At 29.5% G+C, this 18,594-nt stretch overlaps 1 protein-coding gene and 2 long non-coding RNA genes across 6 annotated transcripts in view; all 3 read left to right on the top strand.

Annotated features, from left to right (window-relative positions):
- LOC137001108 (uncharacterized) overlaps positions 1–3,878 on the top strand; it is an 86,216-nt gene extending 82,338 nt beyond the window's left edge. The window contains exon 5 of the mRNA XM_067359255.1: positions 2,800–3,878. Within this exon, the coding sequence (XP_067215356.1) occupies positions 2,800–2,895 (96 nt within the window). The 3' untranslated portion in view covers positions 2,896–3,878. The remainder of the gene's footprint in view (positions 1–2,799) is intronic.
- A 3,023-nt stretch (positions 3,879–6,901) lies between these two features.
- LOC105668252 (uncharacterized) lies at positions 6,902–13,969 on the top strand. Of its 4 annotated transcripts, XR_001100051.2 has the most exons (10): positions 6,904–7,379; positions 7,812–7,989; positions 9,165–10,121; positions 10,232–10,338; positions 10,707–10,928; positions 11,005–11,177; positions 11,475–12,387; positions 12,500–12,656; positions 13,258–13,453; positions 13,829–13,969. It is a non-coding gene; the product is annotated as an uncharacterized lncRNA (long non-coding RNA). The 4 variants fall into 4 exon arrangements; XR_010891232.1 differs by having other exon boundaries at positions 6,902–7,379; positions 9,165–10,338; XR_001100052.2 differs by having other exon boundaries at positions 6,903–7,379; positions 9,165–10,338; positions 10,707–10,858.
- A 1,195-nt stretch (positions 13,970–15,164) lies between these two features.
- On the top strand, positions 15,165–18,233 carry LOC137001109 (uncharacterized). Its single transcript, XR_010891231.1, has 4 exons — positions 15,165–15,179; positions 15,665–16,819; positions 17,477–17,678; positions 17,892–18,233. It is a non-coding gene; the product is annotated as an uncharacterized lncRNA (long non-coding RNA).
- Positions 18,234–18,594: the final 361 nt, after the last annotated feature.

The raw sequence follows: 18,594 nt of genomic DNA, 5'->3' as shown, positions 1-18,594 counted from the left end.
ACCGACGCACGAACAGATTATGACGGATAGTCACCGCCGAGATACTTAGCTGCGCGGCGTCATTACGGCGTACTCATTTTTCAAGCGCGCTCGCGAGATATCGTTACGGACTCCGGCGAAATATCCCTTTTCGAGGACGGAGTTGAATTAACCGCGATACACCCGATGCTCGTTCAAACGCGGTCTTCTTGTCTGTCGGCGTTTAAGAGAGTCGCACTCGCCGCGCGGGATATTAATTTCCTGATACAGTGTCGGAAGAATGCCGCCGCGCCAAGACCGAAGACGCCGAGTTTGCCAGCGGCGAAAGATAATGAAAAAAATGGAACGACTGTGCAGCCGAAACGGCGCCCCGTAACTCCTCTTGTCTTTCGCGGCACAGCAAAGTGTCGACTGTCGATGGTAATGTCTCTTAGCACGGACGTGCATGCATTTTCTTTCTTTAACAATAAAAGAAAAGATTAGAAAAATTTAATTGAAAAGATCAATGTCTCCATTAATTAATCAGACATTTAAAGATATACAACAGCGATATTGAATAGATAAACTAAAATATGCGAAGTTAATAAACTGAAAATTTAAGTTTCACTATATTTTAATTTTTGTGCTTCCGTTATCGTAGCAAAGACGATTCTGTCAAGGATACACGGTGTGATATTATAATTACTGTGAAACTGTAATCTCACACACCGCGGCTAACGTCATAACGAAAATGTAGATTGCGGATAAGGGACGTGGAAGGCGTTACGCTGCGTTACGTTGCGTTGCATTGCAAAACCGGTGCAATATCACGCGTGCGGTAAACCTTAGCGCGTGATATTACACCGAACGGCGTTCGTCCGCAGTCTTACAGCGGTGTTGTCCCTTGCGCCATTTGTTATTATGCGGTCGTTCGTTACTTCCTCTCGATAAACTCACACCCGTAGCGAAACGATTCCAAAATCGTTGCGCAAGAAAATTTTCATCTTCCCGCAGCTAAATGTATGAAAATGAGATAAGAAAAAAATTTACATTAAAAAGAAAATTGCATGTCAAATATTACGCGAGCGATATTAATTCGGGCGCTCTTCATTTTGCTTCTGGTTGCATTTCGTACGTAAAGTTGATAAGACGCAAAGTGTGCAAACACTGAAAGCATATTTATCCCGAAGAAGTAGTCGGGAGGGGCCAGGCGAGTAAGTAATTTTAGGGAGATTTAACTTTTATGAAATATTCCGCGCGGCGCGGAGCTCTTTGTAGATCTGACTGGCTCGTAATGTATGCTGCGGCTTAAAAGCCTTCTTTCTGCGGAATGCGCAATTATTTTTTAATGTACATTATTAAATGTTCGCGTGTCCACACAGCGGTATCAACGCAAGGGCCCTCGGACCATTTACTATTGCGCGACTGCCTGTGGCAATTCCGTGCGTTTGCCGAAAAGATTAATTTATGTGTGTAAGACACTTTCAATATCCTGATTTCACGTGTGGGATCGTTAAATATGTTTATTTTTGCATACTTGAAAAAAGATTTGAAACAATATTTTTCACAAGTTATTTCTGAAAAACAGGGATTTTTGGTGAATTTTTCAATGGAATGAAACGTAATCTACACACTCGAGTAGCTAACGTGGATTATCTAATGTTGTGACTCAACGGTAATAGTTTCCCGATTGAAATGTTGTTGGCTTTGTAGTGTGAATCTACCGCGAATCGGCAAACAAGTCCAATTCACGATTAACGCCAACATTCCGCAACAGACAGCGGGAAATTGCTCCAGATTCACGAAGTTGTATGCATATCTCACTGCTACAGATCCGTTCTATTACTTCCTCGCACACTGTTTCATCCTGTCCTTGTCTCACGTGGGTTCTCTTTGAGGGCTATGGAAATTATTCGCGCGAGAAACTGAGAGAATAGCTTGCGGTGCAGCTGGCAAAAGAAATAATTATATAAAATCCGGTCTTGTCATATCCCCAAAATTTGTACTAATAATTTGTACTAATTTGACGCAAATAATACATTTCTTTATGAAAAATTTTTAAAAAACTTAGGTGTGAAAAAAAGTTTAAATAAGGTCTAAAAAAGTGTATAACGAAAGCATTTTGTGCTCTATAAAGCAAACTCTATGCAAAAAAGAGATTTAATAATGCAAAGTCTAAACTGTCAAATTTATGATTAACAAAAATTGTCTGTCGTTGTTTGTAGATTAATTTTTACAAAAATTATGTATGTATCTAACTATCAAAAAATTGCGAAAATAAAGAAAATAATACGAGGACATTTCAGGAAGACAAACGTCTAGAGCTGAAACTATTTCATTTGTAAATATTAGCTCTGAACATCACGAATGCGTTCGTCAATCAATTCTCATTGCGATGAATATTTTAATCCGATATTTATTACTGCGAAATTTCTGACGGACACTCTTTTAGGCGTTTATCTCATGACAAACAACAGCGACGATATTCGTATCTTCTTTAGCTGTGTAATTGCTTGCGACTATCGCGTAAGCTTTTTGCGTGAAAGGAATTTTGGTATCAACACAGGATCCTTCGTGAGCTTATATGCCTTTCAGCCGTCTGACGACAATGTTTTTCATGCTCGCGATCTGCTAGAACCATACGACGAAACGAAGAATTTAACGATATCAAACACGATTCTGTTTAATAAAAAGAAAAAATTTATTCATATTTGGTGAATAATTCTTAATAATTATTATTGTCGACAATTTAATTTTTACTGTTTAATACTAAATAAACTTTATTATTTTTCAACATAAAACCATCAGCAGGAATACATTATCATAATTTTTATTATATAGGTACTTACAATAAGTCATTTTAACTTCAGAACAGTTGTGAGCAATCTCAAAGCAAATTTTGAAGATATTACGTCGGAGAAAACGCAATTGCTATAAATTGAAATATTGCGCATATAAATATAGATTTTAAAACATGTTTGTTATTTGTGCTTCTTATTGTTACCACGTAACGTATGAGATAGCAGCTGATAAACCAAAATGTAAGTTACTTTTATATTGAGTGCAATAAACTTTTATTGCATTGACTATTACAACAATTTTAACATAATGTAAAGAAATCAGAATCTTGAAAATGTATATATATGTAATAGCCAAAAAGATATAAGAGTCATAAGAAATTGAAGTGGTCGATTTAATTTTATCACGATACGACACCATAAAATATTTTATTGTGCACGTTGTGATATATACTGTATTTTTTTAGAGTTTGCTACGAACTCTTCGATTCCGGATATTGCATAATGTTATGATACTTTTATGATCCATATAAGAGGATCTGCGAATCGTTTTTATTTGCAGATTGTAGTGAAAATCAAAATAATTTCCCAACCTTAGAGGAATGCGAAGAGACATGCAAAAAGGCTTAAAAAGTTTTAAATAAAAATGCTAACTGAAAGAATATGTAAAGTTTTCATGAGACATTTGTACAACTGTAATTTGTGAAACACAGAAACATTAGTAAAATTTAAAAAAATGTACTACATACTGTAACATTACAGAAATGTTAGCAAATAAACATATGTACATTATGATCGGCGAGAAATCTGAATTCGCATTGCAGCGAAGATTTATTAGAAACGGTTATGCAGTTCTTTTGAGGCTACATCGCATTATACGCGACAGCGATGATATTCGCGATTTATCGGCTTCGTAATTGGCAGATTATTGCGCATGCTGATCACATTGTTACATGAAGGAATTGACGCAGGATCGATCGCGATCCTACATGCTTTTGACTTTCATCTATCCATAAGCAAACAGTTTCTCTTGAGCTTTCGATTTGCTGGCACATATACGACGAGACGAGAGATTTTTCGATTCTTAACACGATTCTGCCTAGTGAAGAGAAATTTTTCGGAATCTGGTAGGTTTTTTTTAATCAATTTTGTCATTAACAAATTTACTTTTATTGTTTAATATTAAATAAAGTTTGTTATTTTTCCTTTCAACTTACTTTACACTTTTGAGTTTGTATTAAACTTGTGTTTTTTTATGTCGTTTCATATCCAATTAAGTGTTTCACATTACGTTTTCCATCGGTTATGCACGAGACCGTTTAAAATTTTACAATAAATTTGAAAATAATTTTATGGACAAATTTTATTGTTTTGTTCATGTCAGCGGGCAATATCTGAAAATGTCAACAATGTCTTGCTTTTGGAATATCTCAATGCGAAATTCGACATACATTTATATTTTTCAGTAGACTTCTTTGAAAGTTTCAATCATATCTCATTTTTTATAATTAGTTTTTTTCGCAAACGACTTTATTACTTTTGTAACGTGGAGCAACATTTCAATACACAAGTGAAAAGTAAAATTATTCTGCATTTTAACAGATATAGTATTTTTAATATGTTATAAACATAAATATGGGTATGTAGTTTCAGATTGCAGTAGACGTATAATTAATTTCAACAAAATTTTTGGCGATATTACGTCGAAGAAACATAATTGCTATAAATTGAAACATTACACGTATAAATATGGAGTTAAAAACATATTTGTTATTTGCACTTCTTATTGTTGCCACGTTCGCGCATGACAAAAAACCACAATGTAAGTTTCTTTACACTGAATGCAATAAACTCTTATTGCATTGACTATTACAATAATTTTAATATAATGTAAAGAAATCAGAATCTTTAAAATGTATATATATGTAATAGTCAAAATGATGTAAGTTATAAGAAATTGAAGTTGTCAATTTAATTTTATCACGATGACAACACTATAAAATATTTTATTGTGCACATTGTGATATGTACTGTATCTTTTCACAGTTTGCTACGAATTGTTCGATACTGGTTATTGCACAATGTCAATACGGAGATACTTTTATGAACAATATACAAACACCTGCGAAAGTTTTTTGTATGGAGGTTGTGGTGGAAACGAAAATAGGTTTCTAACCTTAGAGAAATGCGAAGAGACATGCAAAAAGGCTTAAAAAGTTTTAAATAAAAATACTAATTGGAAGAATATGTATTGGTTTACTCTTAACTAAGAATAAACCAGAATTGAAAGAATATATATAAAAAAGTTTTAATCAGACATTTGTACAACCGTTTTATATGGAATAATTGACTGGAATAATTCATCTATCCATAAGCAAACAGTTTCTCTTGAGCTTTCGATTTGCTGGCACATATACGACGAGACGAGAGATTTTTCGATTCTTAACACGATTCTGCCTAGTGAAGAGAACAAATTTTTCGGAATCTGGTAGGTTTTTTAAAATCAATTTTGTCATTAACAAATTTACTTTCATTGTTTAATATTAAATAAAATTTGTTATTTTTCTTTTTAACTTACTTTACACTTTTGAGTTTGTATTAAACTTGTGTTTCTTTATGTCGTTTCATATGCAATTAAGTGTCTCAAATTACGTTTTTGCATCGATTATGCACAAGGCTGTTTAAAAATTCTATAAATTTGGAAATAATTTTGTGGACAAATTTTATTGTTTCGTTTAAGTCAACTGGCAGCATTTGAAAATGTCAACAATGTTTTGTTCTTAATATCTTAATGTGATATCGGTCATACATTTACATTGTTCAGTAGAGCTGATATTTCAATGTGAAAATAAGATAAAATAATTAAAAATCGATCTTAATTCAACTCAAAAAAACTTCTCAAAAAGTTTCAATGCAGTTGTATCTCATTTTTTATAATTAGTTTTTTGCTAACGACTTTATTGCTTTTGTAACGTGGAGCAACATTTCAATATACAAGTAGAAATTAAAATTATTCTGCACTTTAATAGATATAGTATTTTTAATATGAGATAAGCATAAAGATGGATATACTATTTCAGATCTGAGTCTAAATTGTTTACGAGAAAATTTTTAGCGATATTACGTCGAAGAATCGCAATACTATAACTGAGAACATCACATATTTAAATATGGCTTTTAAAACATATTTGTTATTTGTGTTTCTTATTGTTATCACGTTAACACATGAGGCAGTAACTAAGAGTAAACCAAAACGTAAGTTTTTTACATTGATTGCAGTATATTTTTATTGCATTGACTATTCCCAGGTAGAAATGTAGTCTAAAAGAAAGTCTGACCCTAAATATTTTTCCCCAAGTATAGCTTGGATTTGTTCGGAAAATTTAGCTTGGACCCATGTGTGATGGGGGACGGCGAGCATTGACGGATCCTTTATCTAAAAATGTACCCAGGCTCAGGCTTGTTCCCACAGTTTTTTTTAGAAATTATCCTGGAATCCTACCCCTAGGAGCCCCTAGGGCGACCGTTAGAATAATCTAAAGATTCAGAGTAAAAATTACTGGTTTTTCCTTGATTGGACCCGGCCAGATCCAGGAAAAATACAGATACTTAGATCTTTTTTAACCAAAATCTGGGAAAAATCGTGGAAAATTTACAGCGAAAAGCCAGAACCCGTCCGGATTTTCCAAGTTAATATTTCCCATACGGGGCCCGTATATATTCAGGGAAGATCGAGGGAATTTTCTGCCTGGGCTACAATAGTTTTAATGTAATGTAAAGAAATCAGATTCTACAAAATGTAGATATTTGTAATAGTTAAGATGATATTATAAGTCATAAGAAATTGAAGTTGTCAATTTAATTTTATCACGACGGCACTATAAAATATTTTATTGTGATATATTAATATATACTGCACTTTTTTACAGTTTGCCACCAAGTGTACGATTCAGGTGCTTGCAGAATATATGAACCGAGATATTTTTATCTCGATGATGTAAATAATTGCGAACATTTTTTGTATGGAGGTTGTGGTGGAAACCAAAATAATTTCAAAACCTACGAGGAATGCAAACGTACATGCAAAGATGTTTAAAAAGTTGTAAATAAAAATACTAATTGAAAGAATGTGCAAATTTTTATGAGACATTTGCACAATAGTTTTATATGAAATAATTGACTGCAATAAAATCAAACATACGAATATATATGTAATTTGTAATTTGTGAAATGTAGAAAAATTAGCAAGAAATGAAAAAAACGTACTATAGTACTGCAACATTATAGAAATGTTAGGAAATGAACATATATACATTATGATTGGCGAGAAATCTGAATTTGCATTGTAGCGAAAATTTATTAGAAACGGTTATGCCGTTCTTTTGAGGCTACATCGCACTATACGCAACAGCGATTTATCGGCTACATAACTGCCAGACTAGTGCGCATGCTGACTACGTTGTTACCTGAAAGAATCGGCGCAGGATCGATCATAATCCTACATTCGGCATTTCGTTGTCTAAGCAAACGGTTCCTTGAGCTCTCGATCTGTTGGAACATATACGACGAGACGAGGAACTTATCGGTTCTGCCAATTGAAGAGATCAAATTTTTCGAAATCTGGTATGTTTATCTTGATCATTTTTGTTATTAACAAATTTACTTCTATTGGTTAGTATTAAATTAAGTTTGTTATTAAATTTATTTACTTTGTACTTTTTGGTTTGTATTAAATTTGTCTTTTTATATCGTTTTGCATCTAGTTAAATCCGACATACATTTACATTGTTAATTTACGGTACATCTGATATTACAATCTGAAAATAAGATAAAATGATTTAAAGTTGATCTTAATTCAACTCAAAAAAACTTCTCTGAAAGTTTCAATACAACTGTATCGCATTTTTTATAATAAATTTTTCGCGAACGACTTTATTATTTTTGTAATGCTGAACGATATTTCAATATGCAAGTAAAAATTAAAATAATTCAGCATTTTAACAGATATAGTATTTTTAACATGAAATAAGCATAAAGATGGATATGCAATTTCAGATTACAGCCTTCGTCATTGTTAAAAAAATTATTGGCGATTATACATTAGAGAGACGCTACTGCTACACAAATTGAAACATAAACAGGAATAAAATGGATTACAAAGCTTGGTCATTATTTGTGCTAGTCATCGTTAGCACGTTAATTTACGGGACAATAGCATATCCGAAACATTTGTGTATGTATTTTTCTTTTTACATTAAACATCTTTATATTACATTTGCTATTACAATTTTTTAAACATAACTTGAAAAAACTGCATCGTTGAAAATATACATATATTTAAGGGGTTACCTGCAGTCAGTAATTAAAAAAAAATTGATTTTGAGATTTCGACATTTTCTTAAAGTACAACATCCCAAAAGTGTCGTCATAAATTTTCAAGCTAATCCGACTATAATTGACGGAGCGGTAGCGGTTATATGTGCCTACTTGTGTTCTACGAAAAACAAGTCGACATATTTAGGCCTTTTTATCCTAGGCCTTCGAATGTATTTTTCGAAGATGTATGTGTGTATAAACGGTTCGAAGTGGCTATAGCATCCGAGGAAGCAGAAGGTTCATTATATGGTCTTGGAATAGATGATTATGTGTAAATCCCCAAAAAAATTTTTATTATAAAATATTTCGTAAAAAAGACTAAATGTTTTTTCAAAACTACGATTTCAAAGTCGGTGACCATTGTAATTCAAAAACGGCTTAACCGATCGGTCTGAAATTTTTTGTGCTTATTTCAGACACAATTTATGGGTCCCTGATTGTAGGATTTTTTTTTTCTTCAAAAAACTTTTTTTTATAACCAAAAAACGCGCGATTTTTTCCCGAAAATTCAAAATTTTTTTTTATAAGTCCGTCATTTTATTAAAAACTAAAATTTCGCTAAAACCTTTGATCAGGGATCCGCTATACTCTTATATTAACTAATGCAATCGGGATTTTTTTATTTTACATAAACCAGTCAAAAGCTACAGTGGTCACCGCAAGACACCTTTTTTTTAGGACCTCTGGGAAAATCGCCATCACACGCTTAAAAATCAATATTTTTGCATGAAAAATTTTTGTAATACTCTTAGAATATACGTCTGTCATATGCTGAAACTTATTTTTATAAATACTTATACAAATCTTAAAAAAAATTCCCAAAAAGTGCTTTTTTTCGACCTTCTAAGTGCAGGTAACCCCTTAAATGTCACGAATAAATGGAAATTAAAATTGTAATTTTTATTTTATAACAATGAAGACATTATCAAATATTACATTGTATGTAAGTTAATATATTGTATCTTATTTACAGTTTACTACACGTACTACGATATGGATTTTTAACTAATATATTATATATTTTTCTTACAGATTGCAAAGAAGAATTTAGTTCAGGTTACGGCAAAAAAAACGAAGAAAGATATTATTATAACATCAATAGACAAGAGTGTAATATGTTTATTTATTCAGGCCGTGGAGGAACTCTTAACAATTTTAAGACCTTGGATGAATGCATATTAGCATGTGCAAATGTAACAACAGAGCTACACAATCAACATAAAATGTCCTACAATAAACATTAAACAGATCTTTAAGACTTTGTAATCTTAGTTATATATTTATTTTACACTTGTGTGTTTTTACACTAATTGACTATAGTAACTTACAATGTGTGTATAAGAATGAATAAAGACATTATTATTTCTTACTTGTTTTTTTTATCTTTCTTATCATATATATTTTAACTATATAATAACGTAATATCATTAAAACATGTAATGATTTAACTCAAGAATAATCAATGTTTATTGTGCTACATTTGTAGTTTTAAAAAGCTCTTTTATTATCAAATTTGTTATAATCATATTTAACTAGTTCAAAAAATTTATTATGAACATTTATTATGAACCGTAACTTACGCAATTACTTTATATACAAAAATTTTATATAATTTTTTCATATATCTAGATATTTAAAATCTGTCCTCCTAATTTATTCTTCAAATATATGTATGTATTTTGCCTTTATTTAATTACCTTTACATAATACTTTTAGTTATTATAGATATTAAATTTAAGAAAATAATATGAAACATATAATGTCACAGTAATGTTGTAAAAATCTTACATTGTGTACAAATATTGTAATTAATGAGTGGTCTGGAATCGAATTTTGGTGAAAATTTATTGTGAATATCGCGAGTTTTTCCACTGGCGTTCATACTTATCGCATGACACACCACGGCATAGAAGATAGAAGACGCGAATTACACTTACATAATTGAGAAACGCGTCACGTTGCGCTGATATTCTTGATTGTTTACGTATGGTAATGTGTCTTACTTCTCACATCACTACGCCACGGCCATGATATTCGTGATTTTACAGCCAGATTATTGACAGATTGAATGCGCATGATTTTCACTCTGTTTCATGTAGAATTTCGATCCTGCATGTAGTTGCTTTTGGTCGTCCATGAAAATAGGTGGTTTTCGCTTTCGTTATCTGTTGGTACATATACAACGAAAGAGGAGGGATTCTTACCGGTACGGAACTCAATTTTGTCTTGTGAGAAGAAAAAATCTATTGATACACTTGATAGGTTTTTTAATCAATTTTATCGTTAATTTAATTTACTTTTACCGTTTAATATTAAATCCAGTTTGTTATTTTTTTGTTTATGATTCAATTACTTTGTACTTTTGAGTCTGTATTAAATTTGTATTTCTTTATGTGTCGATTCATATCTAATGTATTTTAAATTATATTTTCTATTGGTTGTGCATAAGACCGTTTAAAAATTCTATAAATTTATAGAAAATATATAGAAAATAATTTTGTGGACAAATTTTATTGTTTTGTTCAAATCAACTGGCAATATTTGAAAATATCAATAATGTTTTTTCTGTCCTAGGAATATCTCAATGCGAAATCAACATACATTTACATTGTTCAATAGACCTGATATTATGATCTGAAAATGAAATAAAACGATTTAAAATCAAAATTTAATATGACTTAAAAAGACTCTTCTGAAAATTTCAGTGCAATCGTATCTTACTTTTTGTAATTAGTTTTTTACAATTTTTATACGATTTTTATAACACGAAGCGACATTTTAATATATAAATAAAACGTAAAATTATTGTGCATTTTAACAGATATAGTAGTTTTAACATGAGATAAGCATAAAGATGAATATACAATTTCAGATCACAGCCTATATAATTATTGAGAAAATTTTTGGCAATATTACGTTGGAGAGACGTAACTGCTGAATTGAAACATAATCAGGAAAAAATGAATCACAAAATTTGGTTATTATTTGTGCTAGTCACTATTAACATGTTGATTAACGGGATAATAGCATATCCAGACCATTTGTGTGCGTATTTTTCTTTTTACACATTATAAACATCATCTTTATACATTACAATCTTTACATTACATTTGCTATTATAATTTTTTTAACATAACTTGAAGTAATTGCATCGTTGAAAACATACATATATTTAATTGTCACGAATAAATAGAAATTAAAATTGTAATTTTAATTTTATAATAATGAAGACGTTATCAAATATTTCATTGTACGTAATTTAATGTATATTGTGTATCTTGTTTACAGTTTATTACACGTACTATGATATGAATTTTTAACTAATGTATATTTTTCTTACAGATTGCGAAGAAGAATTTAGTGCAGGTTATGGCAAAAAGAAAATAGTAAGATATTATTTCGACAACGTAACACAGCAATGTGATATATTTATTTATTCAGGCCGTGGAGGAACTCTAAACAATTTTGCGACTTTGGATAAGTGCATACGTACATGTGAAAATGTTAAACGTATAGATCTTTAAATAGAATTACTAAAGATTTTGTAAAGTCTTGATAACATATTTGTGTTTTACACTTGTTTCTATAGTAATTGACTACAGTAATAAAAACATTATTATTTGTTACTTGCCCTTTTATCTTTTTTATCATATATATTTTATCTATATAATATCATCAAAACCATTGTAATGATTTAACTCAAGAATAATCAATGTTTATTGTGCTACATTTGTAGTTTTGAAAAGCTCCTTTGGTATCAAATTTGTTATAATCATATTTAACTAGTTTAGTAAATTTATTTAAACACTTATTATGAACTGTAACTTATACGCAATTATTTTATATACAAAAATTTTATACAATTTTTTCATATATCTAGATATTTAAAATCTGTCCTCCTAATTTATTCTTCAAATATATGTATGTATTTTGCCTTTATTTAATTACCTTTACATAATACTTTTAGTTATTATAGATATTAAATTTAAGAAAATAATATGAAACATATAATGTTACAGTAATGATTAAAAATCTTACATTGTGTACAAATATTGTAATTAATGAGTGGTCCGGAATCGAATTTTGGTGAAAATTTATTGTGTGTAATTTATTGTGTGTAATTTTTTGTGAATATCGCGAGTTTTTCCACCAGCGTTCATTTTTATCGCACGACACACCACGGCATAGACGGTACACTCACATAATCGAGAAATACGTCATGTGTTGCGCAGGCGTTCTCGATTGTGTGCGTATGGTATGTATCTTACTTCTAACATCACTACGCCACGGCAATGATATGTATTCGTGACTTTACTACCACATTATTGGCAGATCTATACGCATGATTTTCACTCTGTTCCATGTAGGATCCCGATCCTTCATGTAGTTGTCTTTTGATCATCCATGGGAATAAGTGTTTCTCGTTTTTCGTTACTGCTGGCACACATACGAGAAATAAGAGATTCTTACCGGTACTGAACTCAATTTTGTTTAGTGAGAAGAAGAAATCTATTGATACATTTGGTAGGTTTTTTAAATCAATTTTATCGTTAACAAATTTACTTTTACCGTTTAATATTAAATCCAGTTTGTTATTTTTTTATTTATGATTTAATTACTTCGTGCTTTTGAGTCTGTATTAAATTTGTATTTCTCTATGTCGAGTCATATTTAATGTATTTTAAATTATATTTACTATTGCTTGTGCAAGACCGTTTAAAAATTCTATTTGAAATTTGAAAATAATTGTGTCGACAAATTGTATTGTATCGTTCAGATTAGCTGGCAATATCTTAAAACGCCAACAATGTTCTGCCCTTGGAATATCTTAGTGCAAAATCCGACATACATTTACATTATTTAATAGACCTGATATTATGATGATATTAGAAATAAAATAAAACGATTTAAAATTAAAATTTAATATAACGCAGAAAGATTTCTCTGAAAATTTCAATGCAATCGTATCTTACTTTTTGTAATTAGTTTTTCGTATACAACTTTTCTAACACGATTTTTATAACACAGAGCGACATTTCAATACATAAGTAAAAAGTAAAATTATTATGCATTTTAACAAATATAGTATTTTTAACATGAGATAAGCATAAAGATGGATATACAGTTTCAGATCACAGCTTATATAATTGTTTGAGATTGTAATTGAGAAAATTTTTGGCGATATTACGTTGGAGAGACGTTACTGCTACACAAATTGAAACATAATCAGAAAAAAATGGATCACAAAATTTGGGTATTATTTATGCTAGTCACCATTAGCATATTAATTCATGAGACAATGGCATTACCAAAATATTTGTGTACGTATTTCTCTTTTCATTAACGTTGTAATTTGTTATTACAATTACTATTACAATATTTTTAATATAACTTGAAAAATTTCTGCAGTGTTCTTTAATTACACATCTACTTTTTGTACAAAAATTTTATTTACTTTTTTTTGTACCTATTTAATATGATTTGATATTCCGATTTATTTTTGATAATGTGCACATCTTTAATTGTCATGGACAAATGTACATTGCAAAAAATTGAAATTGTAATTTTAATGTTATAACAATGAAGACATTGTCTAATATTTTATTGTATGTTATTTGATGTATATTGTATCTTATTTGCAATTTGCTACTTGTATCATGATATAAATTTTTAACTAATGTATATTTTTCTTACAGATTGCCGTGAACAATTTAATGAAGGTTACGGCAAACAATTACTAGAAAGATTTTTTTTCAACTTTAAAACCCTTGACTGTGAACGTTTTTATTATAAAGGCTTTGGAGGAACTCTTAACAATTTCCAGACCTTAAATGAATGCATTTATGTATGTAAGAGCACGTTAAGCAGAACTGTTAAAAAAATGTTTCACATAGATTACTAAAAGTTCTCTACAGTCTTGATTACATATTGTACATATTGATTATATATTTGTATAAGGATTTTATTTTTACAATAATTGACTGCAATAAAATTAAATCGTGTGCGAATACATACGATTAAAGAATTATTATTTGTATTTTATTTCTTTGATCTTCCCTGCTATACTGCATACATTATACTACGCGTATAATAACTTAATAACATTATAACATGTAATGATTTAAATTAAAAATAATCAGTTTTTAGTGAATAATTTTTGTGTCTTTAAAAATATCGTGCTTTATATCAGATTTGTTATAATCGTAGCGAACAATATTATCAAACTTATTATAAATATATCATTTATGCATTCTACTTTTTGTACAAAAAATTTTTTTACTTTTTAATATATCTGTTTATTTAATATGGTTTGATATTCCGATTTATTTTCTTAAATATATAACAAAGAATTATTCCGAATAAGAAGTATCAAATAAGTTAAAAAATTTTTGGAATATTTTTTAAATTGATTTTTTTATTATTTACAAGTAAATAATAATAAGAAATAATAAATGAATAATTGGATAATAATTTAGCATCAAATCAATTACATTTACTTAAAATTCTTACATAATTGCGATGATACTCGCAACTTATTAGCCACGTAATTAACTGATTAATGCGCGATTAATTCGCGATTCGTGCTTTTACGCGAGAAGAATTTCAGTATTAAGCCAAGATCGATCACAGTTCTGCATTTTTGTATTTTTGACGTTTGCGGAAACGTCTTCTGTACGTACTTCTGAACTCTTGCCCAACTTGAATATATATACATATACATACACTAGCGGATCCTGATGTCGATAATGGGGGGGGGGGGGGGTTCGACCTGCTTTAATGCATTTTTTGCCAAGATTCTTGAAACGGATCGAGCAAAATTGATTTTTTTTAACTTGGAAGGGGAGGTTTTACCCTCCAGAATCTACCAGTGTATACATATGTAACGAGATGCGAGAGACCTAAGATCATACTCTATTCTGCTTGAGAACAAGAAAGATCTATCGATACTTGGTGAGGTATCCTTGCTCTTTCAATTTTCGTCGTTATCAAATTTACTTTTATTGTTTAATCTTAATTAAACCTTATTACTTTTCTTTCATCTATAAGGTAATTAATTGTTTTGCACTTTTATGTATCTGTGTTATATTTATGTCGCTTTATGTCGATCTATACGTACGTAGCATTAGGTGTTTATGACTGCCTGGAAAGTTTAGAAATTATTTTGTCAATTGCGCTGTTCTATTGCGCTGAAGTTATAACGTAAAGTAAAATAAAATAATTTAAAAGGATGAGATTTTCGCGCGCGTGATCGTATTTTACTTAATGATATATTCATCTCTCGCTAAACTATATTTTGTGAAGAAAAGTGACTGCTACGTTACAGTAGACATAATGTAAAATTATAATACATTTTTAAATAAAGTATTTTTTATGTTGTAACGTTATAATGAAAGAATTGTATTTTATGATTTGTGTAGATTTTTATTGTCAGCGCAAGTTTCTAATATAATTTCTTTCGTATTTAAAGATGGTAAAGATTCCGCATATAAATTATTTATCTTAAAAATGTATATATGTATATTTAATTTTAGATTACAGTAAATAATAATTCTCATCATAATAATAATCATCGACAAGCAAATTTTTAAGAATATTACATTGATGAAACTGAACTATTAGAAATTGAGACATCAGACGCGTGAAGATGAGTCTCCGAAAAACATGTCTGTTATCATTTGTATTTATTATCGTTAGCATATTAGTGTATAGGACAACAGCTAAACCAGAAGATAAGTTTTCTTCTTTCATATTTTTAATATACAACTTTAATTACAATATTTTTAATATAATTTGGAGAAATTCAAATATTAAAAAATGTATATGTATTTAATAATCACTCAAATAGAACGCAAAAAGCTGAAATTGTTAATTTAATATTATTTTATTGAGAAAATTAATATATAGATACTTTATTGTACATAATTTTATGTAACTCTTTATTTGTATTACAGTTTGCTTTCTACCTATAAACGATCTTATCAAACCATGTCTAGCTGCCATTAATATAATGTATAGATATAACATAACTTTGAACCAATGCAAAAAATATACGTATTTATTTTATTGTGGGGAAAATGAGAATAGTTTCGACGATTTAAAAAGTTGCGAACGTACATGCATGATTATTTAATTATAATGTGAACACATACTGACATGAAATTATATTATAACTAATAAAAATATTCAATACAATGTTAACATAATTATAAAGGAAATATTTAAGTACATTGGAAAACTCTGTGAAACTTTTGTAAGACACTTATGCAAGTGTTTTATTTTTTCGATTAATTTATTATATTAATAAAATATAAGAATATAAGAATGTGTGTGTGTGTGTGAATAAAATATGTATATTTAAATATTACTACTTTTTATCTTTCTTTATATACTATATGGCGAGTGTCGTAAGATTTTCGATAAGTACTCTTCCGAAATTCTACCACACAGTATGCCACGGCGATAATACTCGATGACGTATCAGCTACGTTATTGGCAGACAGTGCGCAGGCTTTTCACCATTGTGGGGAAGGAATTTCAGGATCAAAGAACCGATCGCAGTTCTCTATATTGTTATCTTTTAGCCGATCACAGTAACGGACGTTTCTCGACAATTTGTTTGGACTTATACGACGAGACAAGGAATTTAACCCAATTCTGCTCAATGAGGATAAATCTATTGGCACTTGGTAAGTCATTTTTAATTAATTTTTTCTTTAATAAATTATCTTTTATTACGTACTAAGTACTAAATATTAAATAAATTTTGTTGTGTTTTCTTTATCTGCACATTAATGATTTTGTACTGTTGCATTTGAATTATATTAATTATTACTTTCGTGGTATGTCGATCCGTCGATTTTATACGACACGATCTCAAAGCTCTATACATTGGAAAATAATTTTGTCGAGAAATTCGATTGTGTCCCCAAGATTAGTTGACAAAATCTTACGACGACAACAATGCTCTGGCCTTGGTCTCGATAAGAAATTCCTAATACACAATCGGTGTTTTTTTTCTTACGTGTAACGAACATGCTAAAATAATAATCGTGGTAAAATCTTAACATTGTATTCATATTACAAAAAGAGCTATTACTCTTGTTATAGGTATACACATGATTAATAATAAATGATGCTAATTTCACGATTCAGAGATGTGTAGATTCCACAGATAAACTATATTATTTATTGAAACAATTTTAAACTTGCACACATAAAATTAAATTAAACTTCATAATTTATTTGTCAGAATATTAATCTTTATATAAAATAAAATGAGCTAAAATGTATGTATAAAATTTCAAATTGTTGCATGATGATTATTGATAACACAATTTTCCTAGATAATACATCAGAGAAAGTTAATAAATTAAAACGTCACACACATCAAGATGAGTTACAAAACATATCTCTTATTTCTCGTTATCGTCTCTCTCTCATTATCATGCGTACTCTCTAGGAAGAATACGAATCATGTGCGTCATATGAAGAGTAGACATCAACAATCTTCAAGTCATCGACAACCTTTAAGTCATCAACAACTAAGTAAGTTTCTTTTCTCGCATTGAACACAGTAATCTTTTATTAAATTTTATTTTATTAAATAATTTGTTATTACAATATTTTTAACATAAATTGTAAAATTTAAATTCTTCAAAATGTACATATTTTTATGTATTTAATAGTGATTTTTATGCATAATTTTTAAGCATTATTTTCATTGTATGTAACTTGATATGTATCGTACCGTTTTCACAGACGAAGATTGCAAAAAGAAATTTAACGTAGGTTCATGCGTTGCATTTGAAGAAAGATATTTTTACGACAGAGACACAAGTAGATGTAGAAAATTTATGTGGGGAGGTTGTGAAAAAAATAATAACAATTTTAAGACTATGCAGGAATGTCAGAATTTTTGTATGTTTAATAATTTTTATTATCATGTAAAAATAATAAATTAAAAATTTTATGAAATTCTGATAAGATATTTATATAATTATTTCGTTTGTACAAGAATTGATATGAACTGATTGATGAACTGTAATAAAATTAAACGTATAAATACATAAGAATAAGAAAATATATATATTATATTTATAATTTGCTTAGTTTTTGTCTTCTTTCCTATACTATGAGTATAATACTATGTATAATATCTTAATTACATTGCAATTTATAATAATTTGAATCGAGACTAATCAATATTTATTGATATATTAATTAGCTAGCTTTGGGGACACAATCGAATTTCTCGAAAAGATTATTTTCAAATGTACGAAACTTTGAGACCGTTTGGTATAAAATCTACGGATCGGCACACCACGACAATAATAATTAATAATTATACAAGCATAGAATTACGTCGAGATCATTATAAAACGCTTCTCACACGCGCAAATCTTTTTCGTAAAAGCACCGCGACAAAGAACAACGATATCTAATATAACCGCTCAGACACATT

This window comes from Linepithema humile, chromosome 7 (genome assembly GCF_040581485.1).
Source record: "Linepithema humile isolate Giens D197 chromosome 7, Lhum_UNIL_v1.0, whole genome shotgun sequence".
In the NCBI taxonomy this organism is placed as follows: Eukaryota; Metazoa; Arthropoda; class Insecta; order Hymenoptera; family Formicidae; genus Linepithema; species Linepithema humile.
The sequence above is the reverse complement of the archived record's forward strand: the minus strand, read 5'-3'. Positions and strand labels throughout refer to the sequence as shown.